We start from the raw sequence: 17,495 nt of genomic DNA, 5'->3' as shown, positions 1-17,495 counted from the left end.
AGGTCACTTCTTGACTTGTGGAAGTTACTAACAAATTAAAACCTTTTAACTCTAGACCCCTCCATATATATGGGCTCCCAAAAATACATAAACAAAATGTGCTATTATGTCCCATAGTGGATGGCATTGATTCCCCCACATGCAAATTAGCCAAACATTTAGCCAAAGCACTCGCACACTATACTGGCAACACACCATCACACATAAAAAAACTCAGCCCACTTCAAAGCCAGTGTAGAAAACCCTACACTTCAACATACTGACATAATGGTCAGTTTTGACGTCTCCTCCTTATTCACAGATGTCCCACTCATTGAAACCTTAGAGGTCATCCATGCCAAATTAACCCCAATATCTCAGCCCTATTTCAGTTCACAATGAACCCAGGCTATTTTGTTTGACAGAGAAAATTCTACAAACAGATAGAGGGGACAGCCATGGGTTCACCACTCTCCCCACCCTTGGCCAACTTCTTTATGGATACTTTTGAAGAGAAAGCCTTAAACTCTGCCCCACAAAAACCTACCATATGACTTCACTATGTTGATGATGTGTTTGCTATTTGGCCACATGGTTCTGATACGCTCCTCTCCTTTTTAACGCACTTAAACAACCAACACGGCAGAATCCAGTTCACCCTGAAAAAAGAGGAAAACAACAGTCTCCCTTTCCTAGACACGCTAGTCACCCACCAGCCTGATGGAACCTTGGTTTTCTCAGTTTATAGAAAACCCACCCATACAGGCAGGCACATTCACCAACAACATCCTCCCCCCTCCCCCACAACAATATGGAGTTATTAAGACACTATACAACAGGGCCAAACTAATCTGTTCAAATGACAATGCCCTAACCACTGAACTAAATCACATCCTTAACACTTTGTCAGCCAATGCTACAACCTCCAAAAAATACTACAACCAGTAAACTAGTCTCCCCCTCCCTTCCTTAACAAAAAAAAAAGATTACTCTAAATCCATCACCATTCCCTACATCCGGGGGCACCTCGGAAAAAATTACCAAAATCCTGAATAAACATTACCTGACCTCTTGTTACAGACCATATAGAAAATTGACATCCCTTATCTGCTCCACTAAAGACCAACCACTTCCCCTAGACCTACCTGGTGTATACCAGGTCCCTTGCAGCTGTAAACTGTCCTACTTTGGTCAAACAGGCAGGATGCGAATATCAGAATTTTGAAAACACAAGGATTACATCCGGTTTCACCAGTACAGCCACTCTGGGCTTGCAGACCATGCTCTGGACACATGCACAGAATACGGTGGAAGAAAGCCACAGTTATACACTGCAGCAGGTATAAATTTGAAAGACTATTCATAGAATCAGCTCGAGTCCTAAGAAACTTGCCAAACCTCAACAAATTTGGATGCATGAGACTGCCCCAAATTTGGGAGATGTACATCTTGAGAACTTCAGCCCAATGGCCAGGAATACCTAATATAGCTCGCTAGGGGGGCACCATCAGGACTTTAGGAAAAACAGTAGTTTCCTCGCGTCTACCTCATTAGTGCCTGCTTGCACGTATCTTAATCTTATCTTCACATGAAGATGGCAACGTGACGTTGCTGAAATATAAGAAGTATATATTCAAGTTTATTTTAATTTATATTCCAGTATACATTGTGAATTCCTTAAGTTATTTAGTAATCATGTACAACCAATGTATAAGCCATTCCACGAGAATTACAAAATTAGAGATGTTAATCTCAGCTCTTTGCTTTATGCAGATGATGTTATACTTCTAAATAATCCACTACAAGTCTGCAAGATTCCCTGACTCAATTGAATGACTGTTGTAATAGATATGATACGAAGGTCAGCAATAAGAAGACAATAAAAATAGGCAGAAGCATTGAAAATATTAATTGCATTGTGAATGGAGAACCTATAGAACAAGTAAAACCTTTCAGCTACTTAGGCATGAGTAGCTGATCAACGAAGCTATGGTATGGTAGGAAGTCAACTGAAAAAATTTATATGGAATAAGAGAGAAATTATTCAAAACACTAAATTAGCTTTATACAAAATAGTGTTCAAACCAATTTTAACTAATGGATTTGAAAGCTGGGTCAGAAGTAAAACACTTGACCAAAGACTAGAGATTGCAGATATGAGAGTTCTGAGAAAGATTAGGGGCATGAACAGATGGCATGAATGGCAGTATCATATTAAAAATGAGGATATTAGGAAAGAACTTGACATTGTTAACATCCAGGAATGTGTTAGCAAAACTAATCTCAGGTGGTATGGTCACTTAAACAGAATGGATGAGGAAAGATTAGCAAAACAAGTGTTCTGTGCCAGGTTGACAGGAAAAAGACTTGGAGGAAGACCAATATATAGGTGGATTGATACAGTAAACACTTAGAAGACAGAAATATAAGATCTGGTAATGTTGGAGTCTTGACGGGTAACATTTTGATTTGGAGGAAAATTATAGATAGGAAGTTAGTAATGATGTAAATTTTTCATGTAGTATTATCATATCCTGTACACCCCTTGAGGGTACATGGCAGGAATTTGATGGTGATGATTTAGAGGTTCTGTATTCCAAATAATGTTTGAAAACCATGCATTTTTCTAATTGTGCTCTTGATTAGTAATCAGAATTGTAATTATTACAGAATGCTTTAAAAGGTTACACTTGGTGATGAAATTATTGTTAAATTAGCAGAAAAATGTTTCTCTATAGAAATTAGCAATAATTAAGAATATGATAGAACAACACATTTTTGATTCTAGTTTTTCTCAATTTAAACTGGTACTTGTGAGTATACAAATTGTAAATGTTATCCTGATTTTAATTACCTGGGACTGCATATATGAATTTAATTGACCCTACACTGTTTTAGAGAATAACGTAATGTTACACTCAGCTTTTTGATTATTAAATCATGGTCATCCTTATGAATAGTGGATACATTGAGCTAACAGATAACAAAATATAACTGGTAATTAGTTTACGGAATTAACAACGCATATAAAGTATATTAATTAAAGGTAACTTTAATGAATAACTTCTATATTTCGGCAATGTCACATTGCCATCTTCGGGAACATAAAGATATGGTATGTGCACTCAGGAACTAACACAAAGCAAACTAACACAAAACCCACTATTTGGCTTCGTTATGTGGATGATGTGTTTGCTATTTGGCCACATGGCTCAGACACACTCCACTCCTTCCTAACACACTTAAACAACCACCATCCCAGAGTCCAGTTCACCTTAGAAAAAGAGGAAAACAACACCCTCCCCTTCCTAGACACTTTAATCACCCGCCAGCTTGATGGATCTTTGGTTTTCTCTGTTTACAGAAAACCCACCCACACTGGCAGATACATTCACCAGCAATCCCCCCCCCCCCCCTCACAACAATATGGGGTGATAAAAACACTATATAACAGGGCAAAATTAATCTGCTCAGATGCCAAGGCCCTGACTATTGAACTAAACCACATCCTCAACACTTTCTTAGCCAATGGCTATAACCCCAAAAAAATCCAAAAAATACTAAAACCTGTAAACCACAACCCCCCTCCACAATAAAGATTACACCAAGTCTATCACCATCCCCTACATCCAGGGCACCTCTGAAAAAATAACCAATATCCTCAAAAAATATGACCTTACTTCCTGTTACAGACCATATAAAAAGTTGGCATCCCTTATCCGCTCTACCAAAGACCAACCACTTCCCCTAGACCTACCTGGTGTATACCAGGTCCCTTGCAGCTGCAAATTGTCCTACTTTGGCCAAACAGGCAGAACAACAAATATCAGGATTTCAGAACACCAAGACTACATCCGGTTTCACCAGTACAGCCGCTCTGGGCTGGCAGACCATGCCTTAGATACCCACCATAAAATTCGTTGGAAGAAAACAAAAATAATCCATCGCAGCAAGTTTAAATACGAAAGATTATTCAAAGAATCTTCAGCAGCTCTAAAAAACGTTCCTAACCTCAACAAATTTGGGTGCATGAAACTGCCCCAAATTTGGGAGACTTTCATTATGAGAACTTCAGCCCAACTGCCAAGACTACCAAATTAGCCCGCAAGAGGGCACCATTAGGACTTTAGGAACAATATTAGTTTCTTGCTTTCTTCCTCATTTGCTTTGTGTTAGTTCCTGAGTGCACATACCATATTTTATGTTCCCGAAGAGGGCAATGTGACATTGCCGAAATATAGAAGTTATTCATTAAAGTTACCTTTAATTAATATACTTTATATGTGTTGTTAATTCCGTAAACTAATTACCAGTTATGTCTAACCAACGTATAAGTCTTACTACTAGATAACAAAATAGGAAAATAAATAAAGCTTCAATTAAATTTAACATTTGCTTAACATGTCACACCTGGTGCATGTTAAAAACATAATTGTACTTTAAAGAAGGTACAAAAATGCAATAGTAATGCAATTCATAGGGAAAAAAAAATAAAAATGAAATCCATAATAACAAACATAAATTCTCTTTAGGTGGCAGGCGAATTTCATCGCCTGGTATGAAACCATCACCTCTCTTGTAGGTAGCCTGAAGTGGCTTGAAAAAAGTCTCGTGCTTGGTCTCTAGAGTAGGATTTCTTGACTAAGTTAAAAATAAATAAAAATACAGAAAAATTGTTTTTTTTTTCTATTTTTATAATTAAAAAAAAAATACTCAGCCCACCCATGGTACAAAAGTACTCTCAACTTTACAAAAACCTTTCATTGGTAGGAGCCACATAGCTAATTTTACCTAGAGCTCTGACAGTCCTTGGAAAAAAGATATTGATATCCAAGGGAAATAACCATTGTATTGAATTGATGACAGAATTCGTGGATTTTACTGTAAAGAAGTCTGGAGATTGGATATTCACATTTGGAAAACTAGGACAGAAAGAGGCATTGTCTAAATATAGGCTTGCTATAGCATATCATGCTTGTATATTAGGGTGGAAGGGAAAATAGAATGGATTGAGATAATCTAGATCCTGGTTATTTTATGTGCTGGCATTTGATATTGTAGTGATGGAGGGTTGCTTGTCCTGGTCAATTCAGATCAATCTCAAAATCTACATTTATTTGATATGTCAATAAATATGATGGGTTTCAGAATTGAGCAGAAAGCTCTCTTTTTGTGGGGATCGAAAACATTTAGCTATTTTCAATTCTATTGGACACAAGCATTCGATTTTATATACATTTGTTTATTTAGGGGTCCTTGGAACATTAAATATATTCATTTTGGTGGGTGCTTTATAGCTAGTATGATATTGATAAATTTTTTCATCATCATCAAATTCCTGCCATGTACCCTCAAGGGGTGTACAGGATATGATAGTACTACATGAAAAAAATTACATCATTACTAACTTCCTATCTATAATTTTCCTCCAAATCAGTCTGTTACTTGTCAAGACTCCAACATTATCAGATCTTATATTTCTATCATCTAAGGCACTTTGTACCATATCAATCCACCTATATCTTGCTTCCTCTGGGTCGTTTTGCTGCCAACCTGGCAGAGAACACTTGTTTTGCTAATCTTTCTTCACCCATTCTGTTTAAGTGACCATACCACCTGAGATTAGCTCTGCTAATACATTCCTGGATTTTGACAATGTCAAGTTCTTTCCCTAATATCCTCGTTTTTAATATGATATTGCCATTGATGCCATCTGTTCACGCCTATAATCTTTCTCAGGACTCTCATATCTGCCGTCTCTCTAGTCTTTGGTCAAGTGTTTTACTTCTGACCCAGCTCTCAGATCCATAAGTTAAAACTGGTTTGAACACTGTCTTGTATAGCTAATTTAGTGTTCCGACTAATTTCTCTCTTATTCCATATGAATTTATTCAATTGACTTCCTACCATACTACCAGCTTGGCTGATTCTGTTGTCTATTTCTATATTTAATTTACCATCTTCAGTAAAAATCGTGCCTACGTAGCTGAAATGTTTCACTTGTTCCACAGGTTCTCCATTCACAACACAGTTGGCATTTTCAATGATTCTGCCTATTTTCATTGTCTTTGTCTTTCTATTGCTGACCTTCATACCATATGTATTACAACAGCTATTCAATTTAGTCAGAGAATCTTGCAGACTTGTAGTGGATTTATTTAGAAGTATAACATCATCCGCATAAAGCAAAGAGCTGACATTAACATCTCCAATTTTGATATCATGTTTAATACCACTTTCCTTCATAATGTGATCCATATAGATAATGAATAACAGAGGGGCTAATGTACATCCCTGTCTCACCAAATTTAACATTAAACCATCTTCCTCTACTTCCTTCAATTCTAACTGCTGACTTACAACTCAAATAAAGACTAAGTATTGCTTGATATAATGCCCCATTAACACCATATAACTGTAGCGTATTGAATAGCTTCTCTCTTGGCACCTTGTCATATGCCTTCTCCAAATCGACAAAACTTAAATACAGATCTCTGTTATATTCCCATGCTTTCTCGACTATTTGTCTTAAAGTGAAGATCTGATCCTGACAGCCTCTATTTGGCCTGAATCCAGCTTGTTCTTCACCAAGCTTTTCTTCTACGATTCTTCTCAACCGTTTCTCAAGTATACTTGCGTAGATCTTGCCAGGAACACTCAGTAGAGAAATACCTCTGTAATTCTCACATTCAGTTTTATTTCCCTTTTTATATATGGGTACTATGAGAGCTCTACTCCAATCATCGGGAATTCGTCCCTCTGTCCAGGCTTTCTGAACTATGCAGTGCAGCCACTGTAAGACTCTTATGCCACCATACTTCAGCATTTCTGGTCGAATATCATCTATTCCTGCTGCCTTTCCACATTTCAAGCCTTTGATGGCTTTTTCTACTTCAAGTATGGATATGTATTCCTGACTGCATGCCTGGTAAGTGTTTTTTACCACTGTGCTGTCATCACTGCTTGGTCCATTTAGCAGTTTTTCAAAGTAATTACTCCTACTTCAAGGATATCCTTTTCTCCCATTTTCATGTCACCTTTATCATCTCTAACTCCTTTTACAGCACTCTTTCCTCCATTCCTAAGCTTCGTCAACAACCTCCAGAATATTTTGCCACCTTCTTGATATTTATTTTTTATATTCTTGGCAAAGTCCTCCCATGACTTTTGTTTAGCTAGTTTTACACAGTTTTTAGCATTCTTGCATTTGTCTCTGTATTCTCTAAGAGCACAAGCTGACTTATTTGACAGGAACTTTTGATATGCTTTCCTTCTTTTCCTTCGCTGCCTCTTTAACTTCCTGTATCCACCATGGAGTTCTGATTTTTCTATCCTTGCAGACAACCTCACCAATGCCTCTCTGGCTGAATCAATCAGGGTTTTCTTCAAGGCTTGCCACTGAATCTCCAAGGTTTGGTTCCTGTTCTCAAACTCTTTCATTTTTTCTTCAATAATCATTGTGTATTTTAGTCTACAGTTCACATCCGAGAGCTGCTCAACTTTTATTCTCTTTAAAATTTTCTGACATGTTATTCTTTTCAATATGAAATTCAATTTTATCCTGCTCAAGACTAAATAGTGATAACTTCCAATTTCAAATCCTCTGTACACTCTGGTGTCCTGCACCAGGGAGAAAACATCACTATCAACAATAACATAGTCAAAAATTTATTTATCACTAGGTTAGACTATAATAGATTTAGTTTAATCCTTTATCCCAGTGAGAGCAAACAAAGTTTGCGCCTGAAAATATCTTCAGGACTAAATAGAAGTGCCTGGTAGCTTGCTCCACCTTTGTCACGAGTTGCCTTGGTGTTGCACTACTTACTGGATAAGATAAGATAGTACAACACTATATTTAGTCCTGAAGATATTTTCAGGCGCAAACTTTGTTTGCTCTCACTGGGATAAAGGATTAAACTAAATCTATTATAATAACATAGTCAATGAGACTTTTCTTATTCCTTGCCTCTTCTCTCCATGTGAATTTGTGCACATTTTTATGTTGGAACATGGTGTTAGTAATAACCAGTCTATGTCCTGAGCAGAAATCCAACAGGTGTTTGCCATTATTATTAGCTTTGCTCTTTTCTCTAAATTCCCAAAATATTTTTGTATGTCTGACAATCATTTCCTACTCTGCTATTGAAATCCCCAACAAGGACCAACTTTTCGTTTTTCATTGTGTCAGTTGCTTTTTCTAAAACCTCAAAAAATTCCTCCACTTCTACCTTAGTAGAACCTTCTGTGGGACCATAGGCACAAATAAGTCTCATTGTCCAGTTACCCATTCTGATATTTGCCCACATTACTCTACTTGAGACTGACTGTCATTCAAGAAGATCAGCCTCGTATTTTGTGTTGAATACTGTGGCTACTCCTTCTTTTCTTTGATTATCATTGCCTGAATATAGCATTTTGTATTTATTGCTCAGAAAGATCTCGCCAGTTTTTGTCTTTTTTGTTTCAGTCACCCCTATTATGTCGATCTGGTACTTATCTAATTCCTCAGCTAGCTCTATTTCTTTGCCATTCAGGCTTCTTATGTTGATAGTACCGATCTTTAACTCTGGTGATGTTGAGTTGGAGTTTGTTTTCAGATTCATTCCAGTAGCTGACTTTTTGCTGTTCGCCCTGGTTCCCTGGCGAAAAAAAAACCAGTGGGAGCCTTGTTTAACCAGGCGACGCCCCAGCCGGCATGAAATTTTTTCATGTCGTACCATCATTTTTTATTTTGGTTTAACCAATAAGAATACAATTTGGTCGGCTAAATTTTGTCATTATATTACCAATTTGTTCTGAGACTGCTTTAAAAGTGAGTAATCTTTTTTTAAAATAGCAGCATGTAAAATTGCATTTATATATTTCCCCATTAATATTTTTTAAGTTTTTCAGTTAGTAAATTATTGTTATGAAATGTTTTTATAGTTTGCGATTTAGATATAAGACCAAATCTATCTCTTAATAAACTTCTGTGGTTATGCCAAAATTCTTCAAAATATTAGTAAATAGACATTACTAATTAGTAGGGGGGGGGGATGAGTACTTTATTAGTTCATTTCTCTACTATTTTTTTCAGGAGATTGCAAAGATAACAAAAGCAACATTTACTATATTGAAGGTGATCAATGGTTATAAATCATTTAACAATGGATTTATGACAACATATGTACTTAACAGAAATTATTATCTATAAAAATATTATAGATATATCCAAGGTCCTCGTGCATAAAGTTTTTGATGAATAATGACTGTACTTTATGTAGGATATTGCACTGAATAAATGTGCATAACATTTCTAGAGCATTTTGTCATTTAATTATTCATGACAAAACAGTTTTGGATTGGTGTTTGATGTCATTTAGTATAGGATGATCTTCAATGCTTGTATGGCAGGCTATTCTGAATTTTTCTTTTCTTTTCTACATCTTTAATGTTCTGACATGTTCATCTCCAGATCACCCTGTTTATCCCATAATAGCATGTGTCATATAAACAGCATCTCTGTTTATTTATTTTAAGGGATGGGAATGTGAAAGTTTAGGAGGATTTAAAAATCTTGATCTTGCATATGAGAGGATGAAGGTCATTATTATGCCATAATCACTGAAGTATTTTAGATATTTTGTCTTTTATATGCTGTATGTAAGGCATGGTTACTTCTCTTTTCTTTTCTAGATTTTTCATGGTTATTGTCATTTCCTTAGGTGGGGAGGGTATAGGATATTGATGACCTTGTTCTTTTATCTGTTTTGGGATTGGATATGGCTGAGATATTTAACTTCTTGTCTGTGTAACTAGATGTGTATGCTCTGTCCCTCAGTATTTTTAATTATTCCTAGCTTTGCTTGTGGAGATGCAGAAAAAAATGAGTTTTTTTTTTTCAGTTACTTCTAGGAACGTGCCAATAAATGATAGTCCTGTTATTTTGTTCAAAAGAGAAATGTTGCTTAAGTTGACAGATTACAAATATGTCATTCATCTACTCTGTCTAAAGGAGCAGAATGCAGGTCTTCCTCCCATTCCTCACCAAAATGTTTGTATATGTGTGATGTGAAAATACTTAAATATCTTGTTGTTACAACAGATAGTTATGAGTCCTGGCTGTTCTGTCTTTTGATCCCCCCCCCCATAGTTATAGTGATCAGTAATGAATTCAGTATAATAAAATTATGGAGACGACAATGTTAGAGCAATAACTTCAATTTAATATAAACCAAAATGATTATGCAACATTTCTACCTTCATATTGAAGACATCATCTGGAGTACATACATATACAAAGAGACAGGCTACATTACATTATACTTAGTATGCTAAGCCAGCATTAGTGTGATCAAGTGTTAACACTATCGGCCTGATGGAAGCTGAAATTTTGATAAACCATTCTAATCTAAACACATTCAGCCCATATTAACTTTGTTTCAGATTCTCCAGCAAATTGCCACTTCAAGACTCTTGACAGTAATACTATTTTCATTTTGTCTTAATTATCTGTTAATCTCTAGCCAAATAGATATAGGATTCTCTAGCTTTGATGTTTTTTTTTTATTTATTTTATTTTATTATTTTTTTTTTATTTATTTTATCAGAGTTTAGGCCAGTAGTGTTATTGCAGGGGTCTCAAACGCAGCAAAGGGCCAGTCAGTTAGATGTATATCTAATGCAGGCCATATTCAATATTATTCTGTGAACCAAAACATAAACTAAAAAAAAGAAAGGCTCTAACAAAGGCCCTTTTGTTGCCGGGCCTTTATGACTTACTTAAACAGTTACACCACCATTTAAATTTATAACCATTTTTATTTTTAAATTTTAAAAATATATCAAGTTTAGCAAATATAAGTTAGATTACATTTTATTCATACTTTAAGAAAATTATTTAAATACGGAATTTTGACTTACAAAAATAAAGATTTTTATATGCGAGTCCTTATTTTAATTTGATTTTGATCCTGGAACCTGACATCTTTTCTTCTGTACTGACATGTCAATATCTGCTTTTTTGTTTCGTGTTGTAATATGAAGTATTGCATTTAATCTAGAATATTTTATCCATGAGTGGAACGTTGACTTCATTGAAGGTCGAAACCAGTCTGTGCAGTGGCCCTTCTCATAATGCATAGTATTATATGTGTTCTTAAAAATATGTGTCTTGCATTAAGTTTCATAATTGAAAATAATTTGCTCACATACATAGGTGCTTCCAAAGATTGACAACATTTTTGCACAATAAATTTTATATTTGAGATATTTACTGCCGAGGTATTTATAAAAATTTGGTATGCCAAATTCGTTATATTTATTTTCTAGTTCAGTATTGCACTGGAGTTCAATTACTTCCATTTGTAATTCTTTGTCAACATTTTCAATATTAATTAAAAAAGTGAACTGAATAATAATTTATTTTCAAACCGGTTGAAATCAGAAAATCTTTTTTTCAAATGCAATTCTTCAATTTGAGGAATGTACTTTTCAGCTTCATTATTTCGAGAAATCAATTTAAGTGTAGGAAAGTGGGCTAAATTATTCTTTGCCAACTGGGTTTACCGAAGATAGTGTTTTGCCAGAAATGACTTAATTGAATCATACATATGACATATCAACTGTTCATGTCCTTGCAGAGCAATATTCAAAGTGTTTATTCAAACAGCATTTTTTCTGTTTTAATCCCCGGATGTTAGAAACATTGATTTTTAGAAAAGAAATCATTAAGGTCGTGGGCTGGATATGAAGCCTTTGCAGGCCACCAGTTTGCGACCCCTGGGTTAATGGTTGGCCAAATTAGGGTTATTTTAGCATACTAAATTATCATAATGTAGTAAATTTAGTTTAATCCTTTATCCAAGTGTGAGCAAACAAAGTTTGTGCCTGAAAATATCTTCAGGACCGGGGGTGAGGTAGTACAACACCGGGCAACTCGTAGCAAAGGTGGAGCAAGCTACCATCAATCTATCCCAGTATCTCCCATAATGCAAAACACATTTCCTTGCAGATATGTATAATGTTATGCACTAAGAGAAGGGCAACTACCCAGACTAGTTTCAACCTTTATTGAGGTCTCTTCATTGGGAGCCATTAATGGGATAGGAGTGATGGTTCCTTGCTCCACCTTTGCTACAAGTTTCCCGGTGTTGTACTACCTTACCCCAGTCCTGAAGATATTTTCAGGTGCAAACTTGTTTGCTCACACTTGGATAAAGGATTAAACTAAATTTATTATAGTCTAACCAAGTGAAAAATAAACTTTCATCATAATGTAGCTTTTTCTCTTTTTTTTTTTCTGAATTTGTTTTGTTAATAAAATATCCATATTAAAGGAGTGAAAAGAATACAAGTATGCTGAGCAAAATTTTCTGTTATAATAGAAAGAGGATATCAGTAATGGGGATCTGCTATAAATATGTTTTATCATGCACAGGAAATAGCTGAGTTATTTAGTTTTCACTTTAAATAAGACAGCTAACTATATTCTTGTTGGTGTGTGTGTGTGTGGGGGGGGTGCTGGACAGAAGAATAGAGGTACATAAGTTTGAAGTACTAAAGCTATTGATTCAAATACAGTTGAACCAGTTGGGATATCAGCACAGGTGTTGAAGGAAAGTTCAAAACAATTAGTAAAAATGCTCTCACCTGGTTGTTTAGCTTAAGTCTCAGCACACATGATTCCTAATTAGTGGAAGGAGGACAAGATAATTCATTATACAAGGTTGGAGCTAAAACTATGTGCACTGTATTATAAACCATTTAGTATCTGGTGTGTGGTCATCAAGGTATTTGAAAAACTAGTTAGGTGTAGCATTCAAAGATGTATAGATAGCATTAGGATCCTTTACAGAGGACAGCATGGTTTAGTTAAAGTAGGTCTTGCTTTAGCAATTTGCTCAGGTTCTATATAGCGATAGCAGAATTAAGTAAAGGAATTGGATATACAGTGATATTTCTGTATTTTATTAAGGCATTTAACAGGATTCCATATTGGAGGCTGTTATGCAAACTCAACAATGATATGGAAGTGCTGAGTGGAGAATGACCAGTGGTACACACCTTAGAATTTTTTATCTGGCCACTCACTGTTTATTTTGCATATTAATGAAATTGGATAGGTGGGGGGGGGGTCTTGAGTATGATATCCACTTATTTTCTGATAATTTTCTAAATTAGAGATAAGTAGCTGATACAAAATCTCTGTAGGCTGATTTGAACAGATGGATTATATGGGCAAATGACATCAAATATCAGTTTAATGTTGCCAGGTGTAAAGTTATGCATTTTAGACAAAGACATTGTAATCTGGGTATTATATTAAAATGGGAATTTGTTGGAAGTAGGCAATGAAACTAGAGACTTGAGGATTATTATGGAGTCATAGTTAGTTTAGTTTAAGTTAGTTTAGGAGTCATATTGATAAGGTAGTTAAGTCATTGCATTGGATAACATTGCAGTTAAAAAGAACATCAACTTGTAGGAATGAGAAAGTTATTCTTCCTCTTTCCAAGACTTTGATAAAACCAAATCTGGCTGCTATATGCATATGTGGTTATTATATCTTCACACAACAAAGAGACAAGGAGGTTGTTGAAATGATCCAGCAATGAATAACCAAGATAACTATGTAATTTTGCATATGAGAATAGATTGAAGGAATGTAGTCCTCAAAGCTCGAGGACTACATTCAAAGACAACAGTTATGATAGAAACTAACTGATTGGTAAGGGCAGGCAATCTAGTTTGCATTAAATGAATTGAATTGGAACAATAAGTTTTATTGGCTATCATTTAACAAATGAAGAAATTCATATTATAGTTCTAGTGCATTTATCAGAAGAGAAAATAGAAAAGATAGGATAAGCTTTCAATTTATTTGAAAAGACCTGGATTTGAATCCTGTCAGTGGTTCCATGAACATTTTCTAAACATAGCTAATTTTGCCCCTCCAGAAACTTGGATTCTTCTCCTTCTGAAAAGTGGACTGGTCAGAGAACATGTAATTAATAAACTGGTGTTTCATGACATCTACAACAGTAGTCACCAACCATTTAAAGAAATGGTTGGTGACTACTGTTGTAGATATTGGTGTACTTGTAATTTGTATGTTATGCTAGGCTGTTGAAATTTTTTTTTTTTTTTCACTTGGTTATACTATAAATTAAAGATGTCATGAAATTATATTCTTGATTTATGGGAAATATATGACTTCTGCATTACTTCAACCTTGGTATCTCTTCTGGGTCTGGCACCCAGTGACCTCATTGAAGGTCGAAGCCAGTCTGTGCAGTGGCCCTTCTCATAATGCATAGTATTATGAGAAGGGTGTTCTTACATGTGTTCTTAAAGATTATGTCTTGCATTATGGGATACTAAGGCACTTGATGTGAATTCATTAGTCTCTATATACAAGTAACCCAGCCGTGAAGTTACTTCACATGCAAACTTTGTTTGCTTACACTTGGATAAAGGATGAAACTAATAATATAATTTCTTGGCATTTTTAATTTATGTTATGCTAGGCCCTTCATAACTTCTGAATTCAGAAGGATTTTTGTCTTTCAGGATGAATATATGGAGGCCTTAAATAAGCTTAATATGACAGTAGCAAGGGCATATAAAATTAATCCAGATATAAAGTTTGAGGTCTTTATACATAAAGTTGATGGTTTATCAGATGATCATAAAATAGAAACACAACGGGACATTCATCAAAGAGCAAACGATGACCTTGCTGACAATGGACTAGATAATATTAATTTAAGGTAAGTAGTTTTTATTCAAGTTTAAAAAAAAGTGGGAAGTTGCTAAAATCAGTTCAATAACATTTAGTTTTATTTAATTTCTATATACAGTGTGTGTGTGTGTGTATTCTGTTTTTGGTTTATTTTAGGTGGATTTTATAGAATGCGTAAACACTTACTAGATTCATTTAGTTTTTTCATTCATGTTCAACTCATTTTGGTACCTTGGCTAAACAGAGTGCAAACATGTTTAAATTATATATTGCAATAATTCTACTATGCTATATGGAATTTAATAAAATTGGGAGTTTGCAGTGAATGCAAGAATATATATCCACATGGTTCAATGGGATTATTTTTATTGGCAAAATAATTGACTGAAATAATTCTGCTCTCTGACTGGCTGGAATTTAATGAAATTTGGTAGTTAATATATATATTAAAATATTATACAGATTATTAGTTTTGGTTTCATTTTTCCATTTGTAGTGACAAAATTATATATCTAAAGTGCATAATCGTAGAACAGATTGATGCATCATAAACCCACTATCATGTTTCATCAAGAAAGAATGCCCTTTCTTGATGTATTTCTAAAGAGAGAAATGGATGGTTCCTTATCCACTTCATTCTCTGGCTGATATATTCACTACACATCTATGCATCACCCCCTCATAGAAATATGATATTATTAAATGCTTACTATCAAGAGCCTGTATTGTCTGTTCATCTGAAGCTCTTGAGAAAGACAAGTCTACATTTAACAAGCTGTCTCTCTCTCTCAGTGGCTACAACCCAAAAATTATTGAATCAATGGCCATTTTTCTCCTCCTGCAAGAAGAGATGACTTCGACAGAATTCCCTTCCCTTATATCAGAGGTATTTCTCAACTTGTTTCTTGTATCCTTCAGAAATTTCATCTTTTAACCATGTTTGAGCCTATTAATCACATTGGCTCCAAGTTGTGTCTACTAAGGATAGGTTGTCTACTACAACCTTGACTTACCTGGAGTCTGTTCATTTCCATGTAATTAATTTTAATTCAGTTTATCAAGTTCATTTAATTTGGTCAAATGGCCATTCTGTCAGTAAACATATCTCGGAACACCTCTTCTATATTAAAAACAAACAAACATAAATCCAATAGCTGAACCTGCAATTACTAATACTAGACACAGAATGCTCTGAGATGATGCTTTATTATTGCACTGTTTCCACATATTTGACCATCTTTTTAAAGAAAGGGCTGAGGTCCTTTTCCACCATGCTAACCTCAATGATGGATTATTTATGCCCAAAATTTGATAAATTGTTATCAGTTTTTATGTAACTCCTACCCACGAACATCTTTATCATAACTACCCATGATAAACTTATATCACATTTGTATTGTAGGTAGGTAGGTAAGGATTATTATATTTTTTTAGATTTATGTTAATTATATATATATATGAAATATGTATAAATATGTAAATCAGCTAATGCCATTTATTCCAGAATAGGGAGTAGGCGAGGTCATTTTAGCCCTATCTAACTTGGAGACTAAGTGGACAGTTCAATCTCCTCTGCTAGCCAATCAGAGATAGCTAGCGTGTGACTATCACTAATTATAAGTGGCAACCGATGAAGAGATGGGCAAACAAGTGCTGCCATCTCTAGATACCTAACCCTAACAGGATATGTTTGAAATAGTGCAATTTCTATGGTTGATCTTTAATTGAACTCACAATGCTCTTTTTTTGGCAGTATAGTGCAAACACCACTTCCGCTGAACTGCACAGGCTCTTTCATATATTTTTCATTTATTTTTTACATGAATGTTATTGATACCAAGCTATTTTAAACCTGGTTTTACTCCATTTCCCAAGTAAGCAAACAGACAAACAAGTCAAGTTTGCACCTGCAAGTGTTGCAAGTCTAGCTGACCCTACACGTAGTGGAAGACCAAGGCAACTCATGGTAAAAGTAGAATAAGCTCTGATCACCAATCTTAATATTTACCCTTAATGCAAAGCACATCTCTTGGAGGAGATGTATGATGCTTTGTATTAAAGGCAAGGGGCCACTACCCAGACCAGTTTCAACCTTTATTGAGGTCTCATCAGTGGGAGCCAGGCTAGAAATACCAAGATTTTAGTAATAGAGAGCTTAAGTATTTTTCTAGAACAAGTTACCATAAGGTGTTTTAACCTTATTAAATAAAAATCTCGGGAGGAGATATAAATGTAGAAGTATTTTACCTTGGGTATAATAAATGTTAATGATACCAAGCTATTTTAAACCTGGTTTTACCCCATTTCCCAAGTAAGCAAACAGACAAACAAGTCAAGTTTGCACTTGCAAGTGTTGCTTTGCTTACTTGGGAAATGGAGTAAAACCAGGTTTAAAATAGCTTGGTATCATTAACATTTATTATACCAAAGGTAAAATACTTTCTACATTTATATCTCCTCCCGAGATTTTTATTTAATAAGGTTAAAACACCTTATGGTAACTTGTTCTAGAAAAATACTTATAATCTCTGTATTACTAAAATCTTGGTATTTCTAGCCTGGCTCCCACTGATGAGACCTCAATAAAGGTCGAAACCAGTCTGGGTAGTGGCCCCTGGCCTTTAATACAAAGCATCATACATCTCCTCCAAGAGATGTGCTTTGCATTAAGGGTAAATATTAAGATTGGTGATCAGAGCTTATTCTACTTTTACCATGAGTTGCCTTGGTCTTCCACTACGTGTAGGGTCAGCTAGACTTGCAACACTTGCAGGCGCAAACTTGACTTGTT

General features: G+C 35.1%; 1 protein-coding gene across 2 annotated transcripts in view; it reads left to right on the top strand.

Annotated features, from left to right (window-relative positions):
* RagC-D (Ras-related GTP binding C/D) overlaps positions 1-17,495 on the top strand; it is a 215,556-nt gene that overhangs the window by 84,694 nt on the left and 113,367 nt on the right. For both annotated transcript variants that reach the window (XM_090391300.1, XM_090391301.1), the window contains exon 5: positions 14,533-14,732. In XM_090391300.1, the coding sequence (XP_090247426.1) occupies positions 14,533-14,732 (200 nt within the window). The remainder of the gene's footprint in view (positions 1-14,532; positions 14,733-17,495) is intronic.

Source organism: Typopeltis vanoorti, chromosome 4, assembly GCF_054136105.1.
Source record: "Typopeltis vanoorti isolate ZY-2024b chromosome 4, IOZ_Tvanoo_1.0, whole genome shotgun sequence".
NCBI lineage: Eukaryota > Metazoa > Arthropoda > Arachnida > Uropygi > Thelyphonidae > Typopeltis > Typopeltis vanoorti.
The sequence above is the reverse complement of the archived record's forward strand: the minus strand, read 5'-3'. Positions and strand labels throughout refer to the sequence as shown.